This window comes from Daldinia loculata, assembly GCF_022478755.1.
Source record: "Daldinia loculata strain CBS 113971 unplaced genomic scaffold F4817scaffold_68, whole genome shotgun sequence".
NCBI lineage: Eukaryota > Fungi > Ascomycota > Sordariomycetes > Xylariales > Hypoxylaceae > Daldinia > Daldinia loculata.
Genome location: NW_026054922.1, coordinates 114,643 through 131,162, shown reverse-complemented (window position 1 = coordinate 131,162; position 16,520 = coordinate 114,643). Strand labels below are relative to the sequence as shown.

At 46.5% G+C, this 16,520-nt stretch overlaps 3 protein-coding genes across 3 annotated transcripts; 1 reads left to right on the top strand and 2 right to left on the bottom strand.

Moving 5' to 3' along the window:
- Positions 1–1,922: 1,922 nt before the first annotated feature.
- Positions 1,923–4,090, bottom strand: F4817DRAFT_256798 (uncharacterized protein). Its single transcript, XM_049299227.1, has 2 exons — positions 3,079–4,090; positions 1,923–3,007 (listed from the first exon to the last, which is right to left on the bottom strand). Exons 1-2 carry the CDS (start codon positions 3,642–3,644, stop codon positions 2,140–2,142), a joined length of 1,434 nt encoding a protein of 477 aa, XP_049155108.1. The 5' UTR covers positions 3,645–4,090; the 3' UTR covers positions 1,923–2,139.
- Positions 4,091–11,329: 7,239 nt separating this feature from the next.
- F4817DRAFT_350097 (acetyl-CoA synthetase-like protein) lies at positions 11,330–13,421 on the bottom strand. The gene has a single exon (XM_049304910.1). The coding sequence runs from the start codon at positions 13,056–13,058 to the stop codon at positions 11,388–11,390; it is 1,671 nt and encodes a 556-aa protein (XP_049155107.1). The 5' UTR covers positions 13,059–13,421; the 3' UTR covers positions 11,330–11,387.
- Positions 13,422–15,019: 1,598 nt separating this feature from the next.
- On the top strand, positions 15,020–16,490 carry F4817DRAFT_350094 (enoyl-CoA hydratase/isomerase). Its single transcript, XM_049304909.1, has one exon. It carries the CDS (start codon positions 15,329–15,331, stop codon positions 16,157–16,159), a length of 831 nt encoding a protein of 276 aa, XP_049155106.1. The 5' UTR covers positions 15,020–15,328; the 3' UTR covers positions 16,160–16,490.
- The last annotated feature ends 30 nt before the right edge of the window (positions 16,491–16,520 follow it).

Below are 16,520 nucleotides of genomic sequence, written 5' to 3'. Positions count from 1 at the left end.
AACCTCAATGACGTCGAGACGCTAAAACTATACGGGGAGCTGTTAGCCGAAGGAGACATCCAACAACTTGCGAAAGCTATGCAATTGGTGGATACACCAGACAAAATGCAGAAGCATAGTCAACTAAAACAAGCCATACACAACCTCGAAGGAATGTACTACAAAACTTAGTAAATACGACTTCACAAGCACGTGCTGCAAGAGATACACGACACATTCAAACGTCGGGCCACAGACTCCCAGGAAAAACAACGCAGCCAACTCACTAATGGCGACGGCGCTTTCTCATGTGTGGAGATGCTAAGAAGAACGATGATGTTAAGAAATGGTCGCTGCAGCAATGGCGCAGAACAACAAAACCCTATCAATCCCACGCTAGCGTTACGACCGGCCATTTATATTCTATTCTCATACGAACTACCTCGCTCTCTTAACATTATGCAGCTGCCGTGGGATGACGCGGAGAAGCAGTAAAAGGAGTATGAGGATCGCATTCATGATAGCATTATTATATTATAGGTCTTTAGACACCCGACAAGACCGATTAAAAGACACGGCCAACATGTTAGCTAAGCTAGAAAGATGTCCTTACATTGCATTAAATGGGAGCACAGCAAGATAGGGCAAAACCATAACGAACATGCTCATCTTGCAAATGGGACCAAGTTGGGCAAAACAATGCAGAGAGAAAACATTACTTGCAGAATATAATTTCCCAACATTATATATCTGTGCGGAGAATAAGATCAACAATACCTACCTACAACCTTTCAAATACGTTGTCTAACGAAGAGAGCAAATTCAAAATTTGGCGCTTCCGTCATGGAGAAGTGACGTCAAAAGGCTAAAATTCAAAGATGTATCCCGTGGTTGTAGGTACTATTATTTACCAATTTTATAGCCTCTCAACCAATGTATACTCTAATAACAGTGGATATAAGTAGAATAGACGAGAAACATGCTAAAAGTTAATTTTCTTTCATTGATCCGTGGAATGTTATATCGATTGTTTCCAAGTCTAAGCTTGCATTTTTGGTATATCGCATTATGTCATCAGCCTCGGGCAAATTCCCCCCTTTTTAGCAATTAACTATCAACTAAGTAAACCTTTATAGTCTGGATAACTATAGCAATCTTTAACTTGTAACGTAATCTTGTGTCCATTTTAGCCCAAGTACACAAAGACGAATGGCTCGTCAAGTCCGAAAGACAACTCGATAGATCTAGTCTTTGTGCGATCGTAATTAGTTACACTTCCGTGTTACACAGTCCAGTCTTGGCGATGGAGTCCTCTTTTGCTTCGTATTACAAACCTACCGACCTAGACGTAAAGTAGTGTGAGATCGAGAGCCACTTCACCGGTAGCACGTTACTATGTTACGTAAAGCAGACAATCAATTGAATATCACCGTCGCAAGTCTCGAATAACACAGGCGTATGTAATATCAAAGTGCACCAGCGGCAGAGTCTATTCTGGGCCAAGACGATGCTTTAAACAGCACATATGCAAATTGCGACGTGGCTACTCAGCCGATGACAAAGTCAGCAGGACATCTCCCGCTCAGATTTCATCTACTCGTCCTTTGCCAGGTTCCGCAGCCCCTTTTCATAGTACATACGATTTCCACGCCCCCAACTCCGGGCGTGACCATTGTCGTTCGTCAACCCGTTTCCGTCCAGCCCATTCATGCAGTTATATAACCTGAACGCCGGGTCGAGGAGAAGCCCGTGTTCTCCTCACCATTCTCCCCCCGAGTAAAAAGCAAAGAAAAAATGTATATAATGCTACCCAGCCCAAATAGGTCCGTTGCGCCGGTGATTTTAATCCAGAATGCCTATGACGATGCGGGCCACAAATGAGAACGACATATTCTGGCGTCGTGATAGTAGGATGCGTAGATAGGTACAGGCCGCAGGGGAATGCAGGGTAAGCTGTACTTCGACTGCGGTAGAAGTGATATTAGACAAATGAGAGTCGGTAATACGCCGGCCGTCATGTTCTAGGTGGGCGAAGCCAGGTAAGTTTACCGGTTTAGATGCTGGATGTTGGGGTATATATTTCGGTTCCTCTAATTATTAGGCGGATGCATGACGTTAGTGATCGGTAGTGATAAAATCAGTATTTTCTTTTAGAGCGCGTTATCTTCGGTGTGGATCTCTCGGATCCTGGAATTGTGGGTTGCGCCGACCGTTCTCTCCGCGAGCAGCAACCCATTCAGCATTACCGCTCTGCCGGGTGGGCTGTTCGGCAGGCAGCTTTTGATCATCACTAGCAGAAGAAGAGACGGGAGGCCGACTTGTAGAGCTAGATGTAGAGCTCGATGAGCCGGGAACCATGCGCGTAACTGCCTGCGTGATCGAAGCGACTACGTAGCCTCGAAGCTCGCGATCCTCTCTCGAGTCTTCCTTCTCTAATCGGAATCGCTCCTCCTTGCTCATGTTGGCGCGCCGGATAGTCTTGATTTCCTGCATGATATAGAGCATTACCTCTTCGGGGCACTTGTTCCTCTCGAGCGCGTGCTCACTTTTGCGCACGTATCTGCGGGTGACATCGGTTGCACCGTCTGCGCTGAAGGCAATGCAGTACGACATCTGCTTGCCCCAACCTTCAGTATAGAGGCGTGGGTTATCCCACGCTTCTTCGCATGCGTCGACGTGAATCCATCGCTGCTTATGTTCCGAATAAACCTCGGTCCACACGTGGTCCTCGGCGTTCCATACCCAGCGTACGCGGCCGCCAACGGCCCGGCAGAGCATGCTGAAGCAGTTAGCCCACTCGCCGCATCGGCCCCGTCTCGTCTGCAATAACCGCCAGACGTCGCTGTACCGCGGGAATCGCTCGTATGCTCTACACGCCTGGTTGGAACATTCGTATAACTCTACCCGCAATGCTCCAAAGGCGTTTTCCTCTGGCGTCGGTTGCGTCATGCCCTTTGCGACGGTTGGCGAGAAGCACACGGGGCACGGCGGGTTGTTGACCCATGTAAAGAATGTTCGCTTGAACCATCTGCAATCGAAGCGGGTTAGAGAGTCAATTCTTAGTAGAATTGGGGGAATTGAGTTAAGAGGTCGGCTCACCTTAATAGTGCCCGAACCACGCAATCTTGGTATCCCCATTCTGGCTTGCGACCGTCACCCATGCTTTCCGCCTGCGCCTGCAATACCTGAGACTCCTCTTCGGCTTCGCCGTATATCCTATCCAGCGGAATTGCCTGGAGCGCTTCGTCGAGTAGACCGGGGTTCTCATATTTCGTCGGCGTCTGCGACAGCGACAGGATCAGGCTACGAAATTTCTGCGACTCTTTGTCGTGCGGCGACGGCGGAGTGGGAATCTTGGGTAGGTTACGCAAGGAAGAGTACGAAGGTGGTAACGCGGGAGAGCTGCTGCTGTGGCTTGGTCCGTAAGAAGAAGATGGTCTACTATTACTACTACTGGAGGGCGACGCTGGTACTCGGAGGTTTGATGACGATGCTCTTTCTCGGGGATTTGGAGAGTCCAGACGTGATCGATTCGCTCGCGACTGCTCGATTTCGGTTAATCGCTTTGTCCTCAGCAGCTGTTCGAATTGGATTCGCAGATCCCGAGCCCAATCTTCTCCGTAATCGCCCTGGCCGCTGCCGGAGCCATCACTACGACTAGCCATGATGTTGCTGCCTAATTATCGAACCGGAGGACGGTTCGAGGTCGAAACGGCAAGGTGTTCTATAGCGTAGAATTCCTGAAAAATGGCCCGACTACTTGTCGGTTGGGACAATGCTTGCTTGCTAAAGATATTAAAGTCGAGCCTAGAACTAGGCGGACTCGAGATTACGCGGAGCGAGACGATAGACTTCGTCAGCTGGAGGATTGCTGATGATGTGGACTCGGCCACTCCCTCCGAGAAGTCAATCGCCACCGGTTAGCAAGGGGCCCGCTTCGTCGAACAAGACAAATCGGTCGTGGACAGTCAATTAATCCCCCATAATCATCGATCGCTGCATTCGTGTGTCGTTGCCTCTATGCGTCGTACCGTAGCGTATACTCCTCGTCTATTTCTTATTTAGGTAATCCTACAGAGATATGTGTCCCCTCGACGTCGCGCAGTAGAAGAAACGAGCGGACGACAGAATCGGCCAGTGGCGGCTGCCTGGAAGGAAAGGAGGCGACGAGATTCCGGCGAAGAGGCGTAAAGGCGGAGAGGAATGTGTGAAGCAGACGACGATGAGCAATGAGGAATATGCAACGAGGCGGAAAAGCGGGAAAAGGGACGGATGGGTGGATATGGATTATTAGATAGGGTAAGTTGTAAATGAGGTAAGGTAATCCAGGTAGCGTGTAGTAGTGTAGGGGGAGAACCTAGAAGATGGAGAATTATGAATTTACTAAGTGTAACATTCGTAAGTTAGGAGGAGTGTAAAGTGGTCAATGTCAATGGTGGGGGGCGTGTGGGTGTGTATTTCTTTTGCAGGGAGGGAAAAGCCGACGACGCAGCGCAAGCGGACAAGTCGCTACAAAAAAGTGACAAGAAAAGCGATAGGCAGCATACATAAAAGCAGGCAACGGGCCAAGTTAGTTGTAAGTTGTAAGTGCCAATGTAAGTGCCAATGTAAGTGCATGCGTACTCTATGCGGTACTATGCGTACTTGGATGCGCAACTCATAGTCCTCATAGTCCGGATAGGGATGGTTTTAGGACACATGTGGTAAGAAATGGGCTTGAAATGGGCTTAGGCTTGCTAAAGATGGGTAAGAAACGGGTATGGGAAAAAGAGGGAAAAAGGCCCATGGCAAGCAACGAAAGCAATGGAGCGATGGGCAGGGTTTGCGTAGGCTGCGTAGGCCTTCTCCGCCTGCTGTTGTCTAGGACTCGCGTAATTGGCCGGTACTCGCACTAAGTACAGTGCACAGCACTAGACCGGGCCTCATCGGTACTGTACTTCGCGGCAGAAAGCACACTAGGGCGCAGAAGAGAAAGCGTGAACGCGCGTCTCCCACGAACCTCTGACCAATCATCTAACACGCATTCGGCCTTAGGGACCTTAAGGAGTGGGGTCACCACGACTACACTTTAAGACGATGTTTCTTCTTCATCTTCCATCGACACCATCTGGACCCCTTCTTTTTTGGAGTCGCAATTCTTTTCTCCCACGCGTACATACATCCACGCAGTCTTATTTTAAATATGATATATTGCCTTCTACGTAACGCACGAAATCTCTAGTAGATCTTTTTATTTCACATATAAACCGCAAGAAACGGATAGTCAGGTACGTATTATACAAGAACCAGAACATTTAAATTTGGGTACATGATACATCATCTAAGTACATGTACGTACATGTAACCGAAGTCTTGGAGCGAACTCAGCGATTGGGCTAAATTATAGTTCCGGTCTAGGTACATCCGACATGGTTTTTGTACCTTTTTTGGTGGAGGCGATGACGAGGCGTGGCTTTTTTTATAGTGGCTGAAAATGTCTAGGTTAATGAGAATGGATGGAAGTCTGCCACAGGCGTTCCTCGCTTCGCCCGAACGGCTGTGCCACTTTCGGCTTTTTAGTTACATTCGTTGTTTTCTAGCAGCATTAACGATACGATCCTCTTCACTTATAATGTGGGCCTGCTTAATAGTAAGGCATGTATGTAATTGTCGGTATGCAAACTCTACGCTTCAACGCGTTCTCCTTTCTATAGCAGATATAGCCGTTACGATTCGGTCTTGGCCTTGTTACCGGACGCAGTTGTAAACTGACCCGTCCAATTACTGCTATAGATGTATATTGGTAAGTATGTTGATAAGTATGTCGGTAAGTAACCTTAGATGTAATGTTCGGGTTCGATGCCGGGTTACGTTTCGACGAATAGCATCAATACACCAATATCAACGTTATAACTGCGAGTCTCATCACGATTCCCACTTCTCTTTCAGCCTCATCCTCGAGCAGAGGTCCTTTCATGCTCGCGGCTGATACCTAGCACGTACACAAAATATAAAACATCTAACCAAGCCAACCGACCTTTCGGTAACCCGGGAGGATCCAGCTCCACGGCACCACAGATACCTAAACTTGTTGGTCAACACGGCGGTAAGCTTAAATCTGCCTACTATCACTCGACAATTCTCCGGGCCGATTGTACGAATGAGTTGTACGTGGTCAGCAATCCCACGTGTCGCACCGTATGCAGTTCAACGAGCGGTGCGTCACCTAACCTTTCTTCAGTGTTGGTCTTCTCACACGGACCATCAGCTGTAGTCTGTAGAAGCCTCAAAGTGACTGGTCAGTTGCTCTCATCGGAGTCCAGAGATAGTTATCTCGGATTACGTGAGAGATTGCATCGACAATTCGACTTCTCACTAACCGACGAGAGATTAAAGAAACAAGAAAAAAAACCTGATCGCCTTCAATTGCCTCGACCCTCGTCTCATGACTATTTCCAGATGCCCTTCTCAGGTTGTAGCCATACATCTTATATCCCATATCCCTATCCCATATCCCTATCCCATCAGAAGCTGTTATGGATCACGTGGAGATTTACGGCCCCCATGGCGTGGTCTTAGTTAGGCTCTCCTTTTAGTGTCGAGGCTGCTTGCGCGTCCTCCTCCTCTTCAGGAGACTTGCGTGTTTCTAGCCAATAGCAACATTGCCACCTCTTTCAAATGTCGAATCCCATCGCTCCTGTATGATGATTTGCTAAGCTAGTCGGCCTCTCATTCTGGGTCATGCTACGTTGCTTGCTTCGGCTCTTTACATATCGTCTAAATTTCGAGGCTTGGCGGTCCTTCTAATTCTAAAATATGCGGCTGACTGCTACAGATTGCCACGGACTGCCACGACTAGCGTGTCTACTGGTTATAGCATGTAACATTATCGACCCGATCAAATCCATCCCGCACCATTGAGTAAATTTACTTCGTCGCTATACTTAAAATATGAGGGGGCGGGAATATCCTTCGCGTCGAGGATATCAGATGAAAACCGCATCATAATAGATGCTACGCTGCTACGTATAGAGAATTACGACTGATCAGATATCTTCCCGGTTGCAGAGTATGTTTCATATTCGGCTTGATCCGACCCAAGATACTCATTCCCCTATGGGGGTCGTCATCCGGGTGGATTTATTCGGATGGTCCAAGGTTCCGAAGCCTACACTGGCGCCGCCTCTTGGATTTGAAGGCCCCTCTAAACAGGGTTGACGATCTTTCGTAGTTTTAAAATTACCGTCGCGAAAATCGCATTTCGTAAGCCAGCATGTCAGTTAGTGGCTTCATATTGCCGACCTTGTCGTCGTAATATGAGTGAGTACACTAGCAGATCGCTACGAATCGATATGTGCGAGACAGGCTGACAGGGACTGCGTTTGTATTCCCCAGGACGCGCGTCTCTGTCTTCACACGGACTTTGTCTAGGTAGCTAGTGGAGAAATTCGCCCTAGGCCGTACAGAGAAAATCCCTGTCAATCTCCAAATGACGGCATAAGATCGCACACCCCTGTTCGATATCAGTGTAGCGAGTTGCTACCCAATAAGCTACGATGCAAGTGATCGTAGGGGTCGTAATACGGTACGACTCCCTTCAAGACTCGAGACTCGGGTCTCGATGGCCACGAGGTGGCAATCCGGTGACGCGCAGCGGCGACCCTTCAAGAAGACGGCCGTATCCCTTCTACTCCGGATCCCAAATAACCGGGCGCACCGACATCTATGTCCTATATGCGGGCTTTCAGGTGAAGCGCCTGGACCTCTCAAAGTCCCCTCGTCTCTTATCATGCTATTAACCAGGTTTCGCCCTCACTCAGATACGAACGATATCTCGCCAAGCTTTTTATATATGATATTATCAAGCGAACCGCAGTTTATTCAACACGGTTCCTCCAAGAACTATATATGATAAGGCGCTCGCACCGGAAAACCCCCAAGGAACCCCCATCTTATCAACCCACGCGCTCTGTCTCGAGGTATCAATCATACGGTGAAATCAGTCCGGCTCGCTTATTTAGGAAGCCATCGCGATCTTCAATACGCCCAGCATGGCTTTCTTACACGTTAGGTTAAAAGGACCTCGGTGTTAACGCCGAAACTTGCCTTATCGTGACAATTAGCCGCAGGCGATGAGAAGATTCAGAACGTTCTCCTAGTAGACTCACCGACCAGTAGCCGAATATGGTGGTCTAGAGGGGAGACTTAATTTCACTTAGCCTAGGGACGTACCATTCTAGAAATATCCTAACACCTTAGTCATAAACATAATCCTTCCATTGTAGTCTCGTAGTCACTTAGAGATCTATTGCAAACCGCATGTATCTTTGTTTATACGAATACCTAGCGTCATGTAAGCTTCGGTACGTAGTTCTAAGGAATATGCTGAACGCGTGGCCGTCAAGTGACCCAATATCGAAGTCGAAGGATTATGATATCTACCTAAAGTAAGGCTCTAGGTATTGATTCTCTCAGTAGTCATACGTTAGGTACGTACGCATGTCAGTAAGGATTTATTCAAGAGCCTAATGTGTATAATATCACCTTCACACGTGTACATTTATAAACCTTACCGAATAATACACCGCCCCGGGTGGCTTCCCCGGTGCAGGAGTTGATGTACAAGAAACTCCGCGATAGCTTCAAATTAGTTTCCCACCTAGACCCATCCATCCAATACATCCTTGTTGAGGCATAAACATGGAGTAGGAGTCTAAAGAATGGGCAGTTTTCCACATCTCGTCCCTCGTTGTAACCGCGCTGGGATCGTCGATATCGTGCTTCAAGATTAGAACAAGAGCAGCCACATATTTTAAATACGGCCTCTTTACCACCATATCCATCTAAGATTCTTACACTACTCGTGTTGAGTTAGTTTTGCGTACTATACGATTAATTGTTCTAAGAATATACAACCTACTCCAAACCTAGGCTAGGGTCATTCACCTTTCTACATTTTAAACAGTGAAGACCGGCAAGCCGTGTAGAGTTAATATATTGTAAATGAAAAGTGTCTCAAGCCGGGCGTCTATTTTAAACCTATCTGCTCACTTAACCGCCGACTCTTATCTTCGACGAATGTCTTCGGAGACACTCCGAACACCGTAGGTGTCCGTGGGGTAGGATTGGCATGTGAAGTACCAAATAGCACCGTGATAGACCTAGCAGAGGGATTAATCGAGGGTCTCGGCTGAGTAGCATCTATGGTTTGTCAATGCGGTTGTAGCATCCAAGGTAGGTAGATCAAAATTATTCCTTCTACTCGGTTGCTTCAAGATTTATATTAGGATACGCGTCAAATCCGTAGTTATATTACTAGGTCCTTATCTTTTATCATGAATTAATAGCGAGATTGTACAGTAGAATTCCAAACCATGAGCCTAGAATACATTGGTAGATCTAGTTAGAAACTTTTATGAAGGTACAATTCCGTCCTTGGTCCGATGGTCTACCTACTTAGACAACGTATAACTCTAGTATATTGATACCTATAATTAGTATGAGAAACTTACTGGAATAATGCCGACTCTGAATTGAAGCATATTCTAGGAGGAAAGTGACCTAGGGAACTTAATGTTACTTTTGTCTCTCCCCATAAGTTGTGCACATTAGCTTCAACATTTATGTCTCCTTTTTTATTAGTTCGACCTTTAGTCCTAGTGCATTGGTGAGCTTATGGCTCTCTGTATGTTGTCCTAATTCCTAGCACTATTGTGCTCTCGCTGCTACTGGCAATGGGCACTTTTCGGGCCTTGTCGTTTAGGCTATAGTAACTCCTGGGTTAGGATTTGTTCGATTAATGGGCTTACCCCTGAGTTTGCTCCTTGAAGGGTATACTTCAAAGGCCTACCATTCTCCTGTTAAGGATATTTATGATATCTATCCAATGGTTGCATAGTTGCTAGATAGGCACCTGGCCGCCTAATAGTGAGGATGCTTGTACTTTGTAGTCTATTGACATGGAATCCTAGTATGGCTATGATTGAATTGCTATCACCTCGGGTTTGTTCTTTGAATCCTGATTAAGCAAATTCAATCCCTTAATTACTATTTACCTAGGTACCTATATTGGCGCAATATCCTAAGCTCATTAACTTATTTGCGCCAATGCTACGCTCCTCCAAGACCTTCTCAATAGTCGCGAAATACCTATTTAATAGGCATAGGAAATGACATGCCACTATCCCGTTAGATAGCGGGGCAATCAAGTCTGTCTAGGTCATTTGTAGTTGATCATATTCATGAGTTCGTCCGGAGTCTTCTCATCTTATATTTACTAGGTATTGTTCGAAACTCGTCATGAATTTGCTAGGTTATGTATTAGTTGAATCATCATTTATTCTTGCGTCTAACAGGTTTACTGAGATAACAAACTGGAGTTTTCTATCTAAAGACTTGAGCACCTAGTGAACTCTGTTTGAAGCATGATTCATTAAGCGCCAAACAGATTGAAATTGAGTAATCCTCATGGTTTAGTTTCACATGTCATATAATGACACAATCATAATCACTGCTATAGTCACAGCTAATCTAGGTCTGTTAGTTTAAAATGCCACTTAGATTGACTCAGGAGTGAGTTGGGCAGTTTTCATTTACAACTACATGACATAAATCCCACCCATAGAACCACATATAAATTTTCAGGCCACGAATAACTGCGTATGGAACCAAGCATAGCTCATCTACCACGAGTTTGCATACACTACCTAATATATACCATCCATCATCATGACAGACTCTAGACCAACCCTGCAAGAAATTATCGCCCGACACAAGACAATTCCACGCATGGACCCTTCCCAGAAGGAAGAGAACGGCCTGTCACTTGTAGAAGAACTCGAGAACTCCCGTGAGTTACTTCGCAGGCTTGAAGAAGAGGGTAAATGTGTGCGGGAACGAATCTCCATACTAGAAAAGCTGCTCGCTCAGCTACGGTGTACTCTTAGTCTCGTAAGTTTGAAGAGAATTACCTACTACGAAGCTTCTCTAAGGGAAAAGAAGGAAGATGGGGCATGATTTATCGACTGATTGGGTCTTACTACGACATTTAGTTATTGGCCTTCCTAGTTAGTCTGCGGAACGATCGACCTGTGTGTTAGTCTAGCAATCTATACGACTTCACATCGCCTCGAAAAGTCTTATATTAACTTCATGGTGAAGATTAATGTTTCTGTAGTTGTACGATGTATATCACGGACCTACCCTGCCTGGGTATGCATGCGTAATTGTTGACGACATTTCTCTTCGCGAGAAAGAAATATTTGAAATCAGTGATTTACCGTCATTGGATTCGAGAATGGTATCTCTGTCAGTAATATGGGAGGGGGATGCGAACACGTTTCCGGGCTATGATTGGTGTTGCATGAACATAGGAATGTTAATGCTGCTTATTACGAGGCCCTCATTCTATTAATCTTTACTCTATTATCTTACAATTTAGCCTTAAGTGAGTCTTCGAGTGAACAACCCCCATCCCTCATGGTGGCCATCTGCTTCCTGAGTATCTTCCCCGTCGCATTTTTCGGTAACCCCTTGATCTCCCAGACTCCTCCCCTGAGCTTCTTATAGCCGCTCACTTGGCTGTCAACCGCCTGGTGTACCTCCTTAAGAGCCATCTTCTTCTCTTGCGGAGTCTTGAATCTATCTTTCAATATGACCCAGGCTGTTGGGAGTTCTGTCAATTGACTTTCGTCCCAGAGCGCGCCAACACCCCCTTCCACCACGTTAGGATGGGCGTTAATGTAACTCTCTAGCTCTGCTGGAGATACCTGGAAGCCTTTATACTTGATCAGGTCTTTTGTTCTTCCTACTACGCTTATTCGACCTTCCGCATCGATGGTGCATACATCTCCCGTGTTGTACCATCCTTCCATCGGAAACCCTTTCTTGTTTGCTTCCTCGTTGAAAGCGTATCCTCGCGTGAAGTTCGGTCCCCTCAACCAGAGCTCGCCTGGTTGACCCTCAGGCACGTCTTCTGTACTTCCCTCTTTCTTGAGGCAGGCCTCAACGTTGGGTAATAACTTGCCTGTCACTCCATCTGGTGGCTCCTCGCTCGCTTTCTGGTAAGCGACGTATCCGGCGGCCTCCGTCATTCCATACACTTGGATGAGCTTCCACGGCGCCTTGCTTAGCAGCTGGTCTTTAAGATCATTCTTTAGCGGACCGCCAACATTGATGTATTTTGCACGACTGAAATCGAATCGACTGGTTACATCGGAATTTGCCATCTGAAGGACAACGCTTGGCACACCCTGGAAAGTCGTAGCTTGGTTCGATCCGACTAGCTTCGCAAACTCTTCGATATTGTAACTCGGCATAGCGTGGTGCAGCATCCCGGTGTAAGGGCCTAAGAAAAGCGGCAATGTGGTCATGGCGATGTGAGTCCATGGCGTGAAAGCTACCGTCCGAGAAGACGGATTAAACTGCTCTCGGTCATGTGCGACGAGTTGATAGCAATTTGAAACGAAATTGTAGTGCGTCAGCTCAACTCCCTTCGGTTTGCCCGTGGTCCCAGATGACAGGTGAATTGATGCAAGGCGATCTGTCGTGTCGCGCCAATGCGGAATTGGCAGACGCTCTGATGAGATGTAGTCATCTGGTATGTGAGGAAGTCCGTTTATTCGGTTGATAATCGTTATAATTTTAGGCTTCTCCCAGCTTACTCCTTGGTCGACAAGCTCTTTTTCGGCGACTCGTAAGGCTTCCGCGACAATTGGAACTGTGGCCCCGTAAGATACCACAAAGTGTGGTCTCGCGACGGCAAGTCCATGGCCGATCTCCGCAGCTTTCAACGCGTGATTAATAGGGCATACGACGCCGCCCGTCCAAAGTATCGCATGGAAGATCTCGAGAAAGTCAACACTATTAGGTAGAATGACGGCCCATCTTGCCTGGTCGACTGGGCTCAACTTTGTTTTGAGACCTTTCGCAATCCTACCAGCTCGGTCGCGTAGCTGTCCGATCGTAATGCTTCGATTCGTTAAACTATCTTTGGCGATTAGATGAGACTCGGGAAGGTCTGGATATGCTGATCTATGGAGGAGTTCTGTTAAATTCAGATCTTTAGGAATGTCTATTGTTCCGGAGCGATAGACTCTCATGGTTGCTCTCGAGAATTGCAAGGCCTGCGAATATAAACTTAACAAGGAGCTACCGATAGATATCTAGACCAGCGAGCAGATCGACAATTGAGCTGCCAAAATTGATATCACAAACAGCGTCTAACAGGACCCATGTCCCATCGCAATTATCTCTTCACACAAGTGACCTCATTCTCGTTAGTATTTACCAACCTCTTTCGCCAAGGTCAATGCTTGCTCCTACATATGCGTGTATAATAGTTAGTTACTACCGATATGATGCTATCTATGGGTGAATGCACCGCGAATCCCCCAGGGAAGTTCCGATAACAAGGTAACCAATGGAGTATTCTCTTCATTGTACAGGTAACCACTAAATACGACTATGTAACTGTAACGATCAAACGTGGGATGAGAGTGGGCTCCATGTAATTAATCCCCGCCTCAGGGGTAGAATATGCTTATGACGGGGTATTATATTATATATTCGCATCCTTATAGCGAAGCAGAATCCTAGGGGCACATTCATAGTTTGGACATATTTATTTTATTTGGTAAATTATTTATTCGAACAAAATTTAAACGGGCTTAAGAATATAAGCTTAATGGTTTCATTCCTAGAAATGCTTGAGGTAAATACCGTGGCTAGACCTCACTTTTCCAAGGATTCCTTTAGAAACCAAAGCGTCGACTGATCTAGAACTGACTGAGAGGAGAAACATCAAGAGTATGAAATTATTAGTCTCTGGGTGAGGTAGGTCAGCCGAGAACTATATTCAATTATTTAGCGATAGGATCGAAATGCCTGTATGCCACCCACTTCAGGCATTGCCGGCAACCGGGTTCTGGAAGAGAATCCGACAGCTTGAGTTTCGCTTAATAGACACTAGGTATGATGATGATGATGATGTAGCTTCATGCTGGCGCCGGAACGATGCTTTGGGAACTATGCCAAGACGACTCGAGAGACAATAATGCAGTTAAACAACTTTTCTCGCTTTTAATAATTATAGGTCCTATGTTTAATCAAGTACCTTTATCATGAGCAACGTAGATATGGTGGGAGATGTCCTTGAACGCTCGTGGTGGAAATAACTATTAATCGATCTCATTAAACCTATATATATCACATATATCCCTCTGTACCAGTGCGATATAGGGGCTACTTTAAGTGTTTTAGCATTTAGTTAGCAATTTTTTCTTGATCAATGCTGAACTGCCCCTAATGCCGAAGACCCTCCGCTACAATAGCTGCCGAAGCCGCCGTGGGGCAACTCAAAGAAAACGTCGTTCTCAGTATATCGAGGACTCCAAGTTTATATTAATATAGAAAGTCTTATATTTACGTAGCGATAGTGACCCGGCCATACTGCAACGTTATTATTTCTATAACATGTTTAGGTAAATGATATTTTTAAACGGCAATAATTTATGAGAAGTAGGGAATATTTGCCACGGAAGAACCCGATTCTAGGAACGATTCCTATATCCACTGCGCTCTAAGTTGTACTCTCTTTCACTTTAATGCTCCATAACAGCGGCGGTAGCGATGACGAAAATAAGGACTTCTTGCCCCTGTATGCAATGTTGATTGAGTATTCTCGGTCTAGAGTTCATTTTGTAATGATGCCAAACCAAATCATAGTTGCGGCACAGAACTTAGTTTCTACCGTGAGGTCTGCTTCGCCATAGTGTATCGACGGCCAATCTCGGTGTTAATTGCGATATCTGTTTTAAACTCCATGGGGGCTATCGACACTTCGATTCATGAATAGTCCCTTTCTTTTTAGACCCCAGAGATTCGCTATATGGTTCTGACAGCAGAGAGCAACGTTCGTCTCAAGGTCTAAGCGGTTCCATACTTAGTGGATCGCTTTCCTGGGGTGCCTGGCATTAACTGTGGTATTGGCATGCATGGAGTGGACTTGGCGGACCCCAGCCAGGTTGGCGAACTTCCGGATACGTTTAAGCGATCATATAACCCCGGTTTCTTCTAATGTAGGTAATTTGTTTTGGTCGTATCGATCACAAATCTAGTTGCGAATACAAGATTTTCGCCCCGTGGTTCGATATAGTACTATGTAGACCTTCTTGCATCCCCCACGCGTTCGCATGATTCGAACCGAGGGTCACATCCTGCTAACCAAGGTAACGAGAAGCCGAAGAACATCACTGTCGAGAATATCTGTTTCAGAGAAGAGGCTCCAAACCAGTCGTGATAGCATATTAGATCCATACCACTCTTCGAAACATCCCAATACGACACTTCACTACGACTAAACTCTAAAGTCATGGCGCCGACAGAGACAGAACCGCCGGCAACGCCGGTTTTCCTGAGACTATCGTATCCGGCACCGCGTGTGCTCCTGATACGAATGGATCGCCCAAAAGACTTGAATGCAATGTCTACGGCGGCTCAATGGGAGATGGATTCCGTCTGGAAATGGTTCGATCTCGAGCCTCGCCTGAGCGTGGCAATCATCACGGGAACCGGCCGTGCTTTCTCGGCGGGAGCAGACTTAAAGGAATGGAACAATTCCATGTCGGATAATGCAGACCCAAAGAATCGTATGGGCAACGCACCGGCTTTTAAACCATTGAGTCGTCGACTCGGAAAGAAACCCGTGATCGCGGCAGTAAACGGGTTGGCAATGGGTGGCGGATGCGAGTTTGTCATCAACTGCGACCTCGTCGTCGCCGCCGAAGACGCCTACTTTGCGCTTCCAGAGGTGAAGAGAGGGATAGCTGCAATCGGCGGTGCGCTGCCGCGACTAATCAGGACTGTCGGGTTACAGAGGGCATCAGAATTCGCACTTACCGGCCGGAACGCCACGGCACAGGAGATGTTCCAATGGGGCATCGTCAACAAGGTGGTGCCGAAAGAGCGCGTGGTAGAGGAGGCTATCAAGTATGCCGAGCTTATCGCGAAGAATAGCCCAGACGCCATAATATGCACACGTGCCGGCCTGAGGCAAGGATGGGAGACGGCCAGCGTGGAACGAGCCGTGGAGTGGACGCTGGAAAAGGAATTTGCTGAGCTACAGAGGGGAGAGAACATGTTGGAGGGCCTAAAAGCGTTTTCCGAGAAGAGAGAACCTCAGTGGAAGGGAAGCAAGCTTTAAGTTATCCCGCCGCGTTGCTTGAGCCAGGATGTAGCTTCAAACGAGTTTAGTTACGAGTCAGACAGATAGAGAATTCCCGGAACCGATCTGCACGAGGATGCAGAAGTATTCTGGAAGCATGGTATGCGAAGATCAGGGGAAACGATGGGTTGTAGATGCTGTGTTCGTAAAGCACGTCTGATTTCGTACATGACACCCACGTCAAGTATAGCATCATCTACATAATTATAGCACTCAAGCAATGATCATACTACAATTTCATTCAAGTATATATAAATGACAGCAGTTACAATTCCTAGAAACTTGTTGAAGGTTCAATATATTCCAAATGCTACTTTCCTCTATCGTAACCAACGTTGGG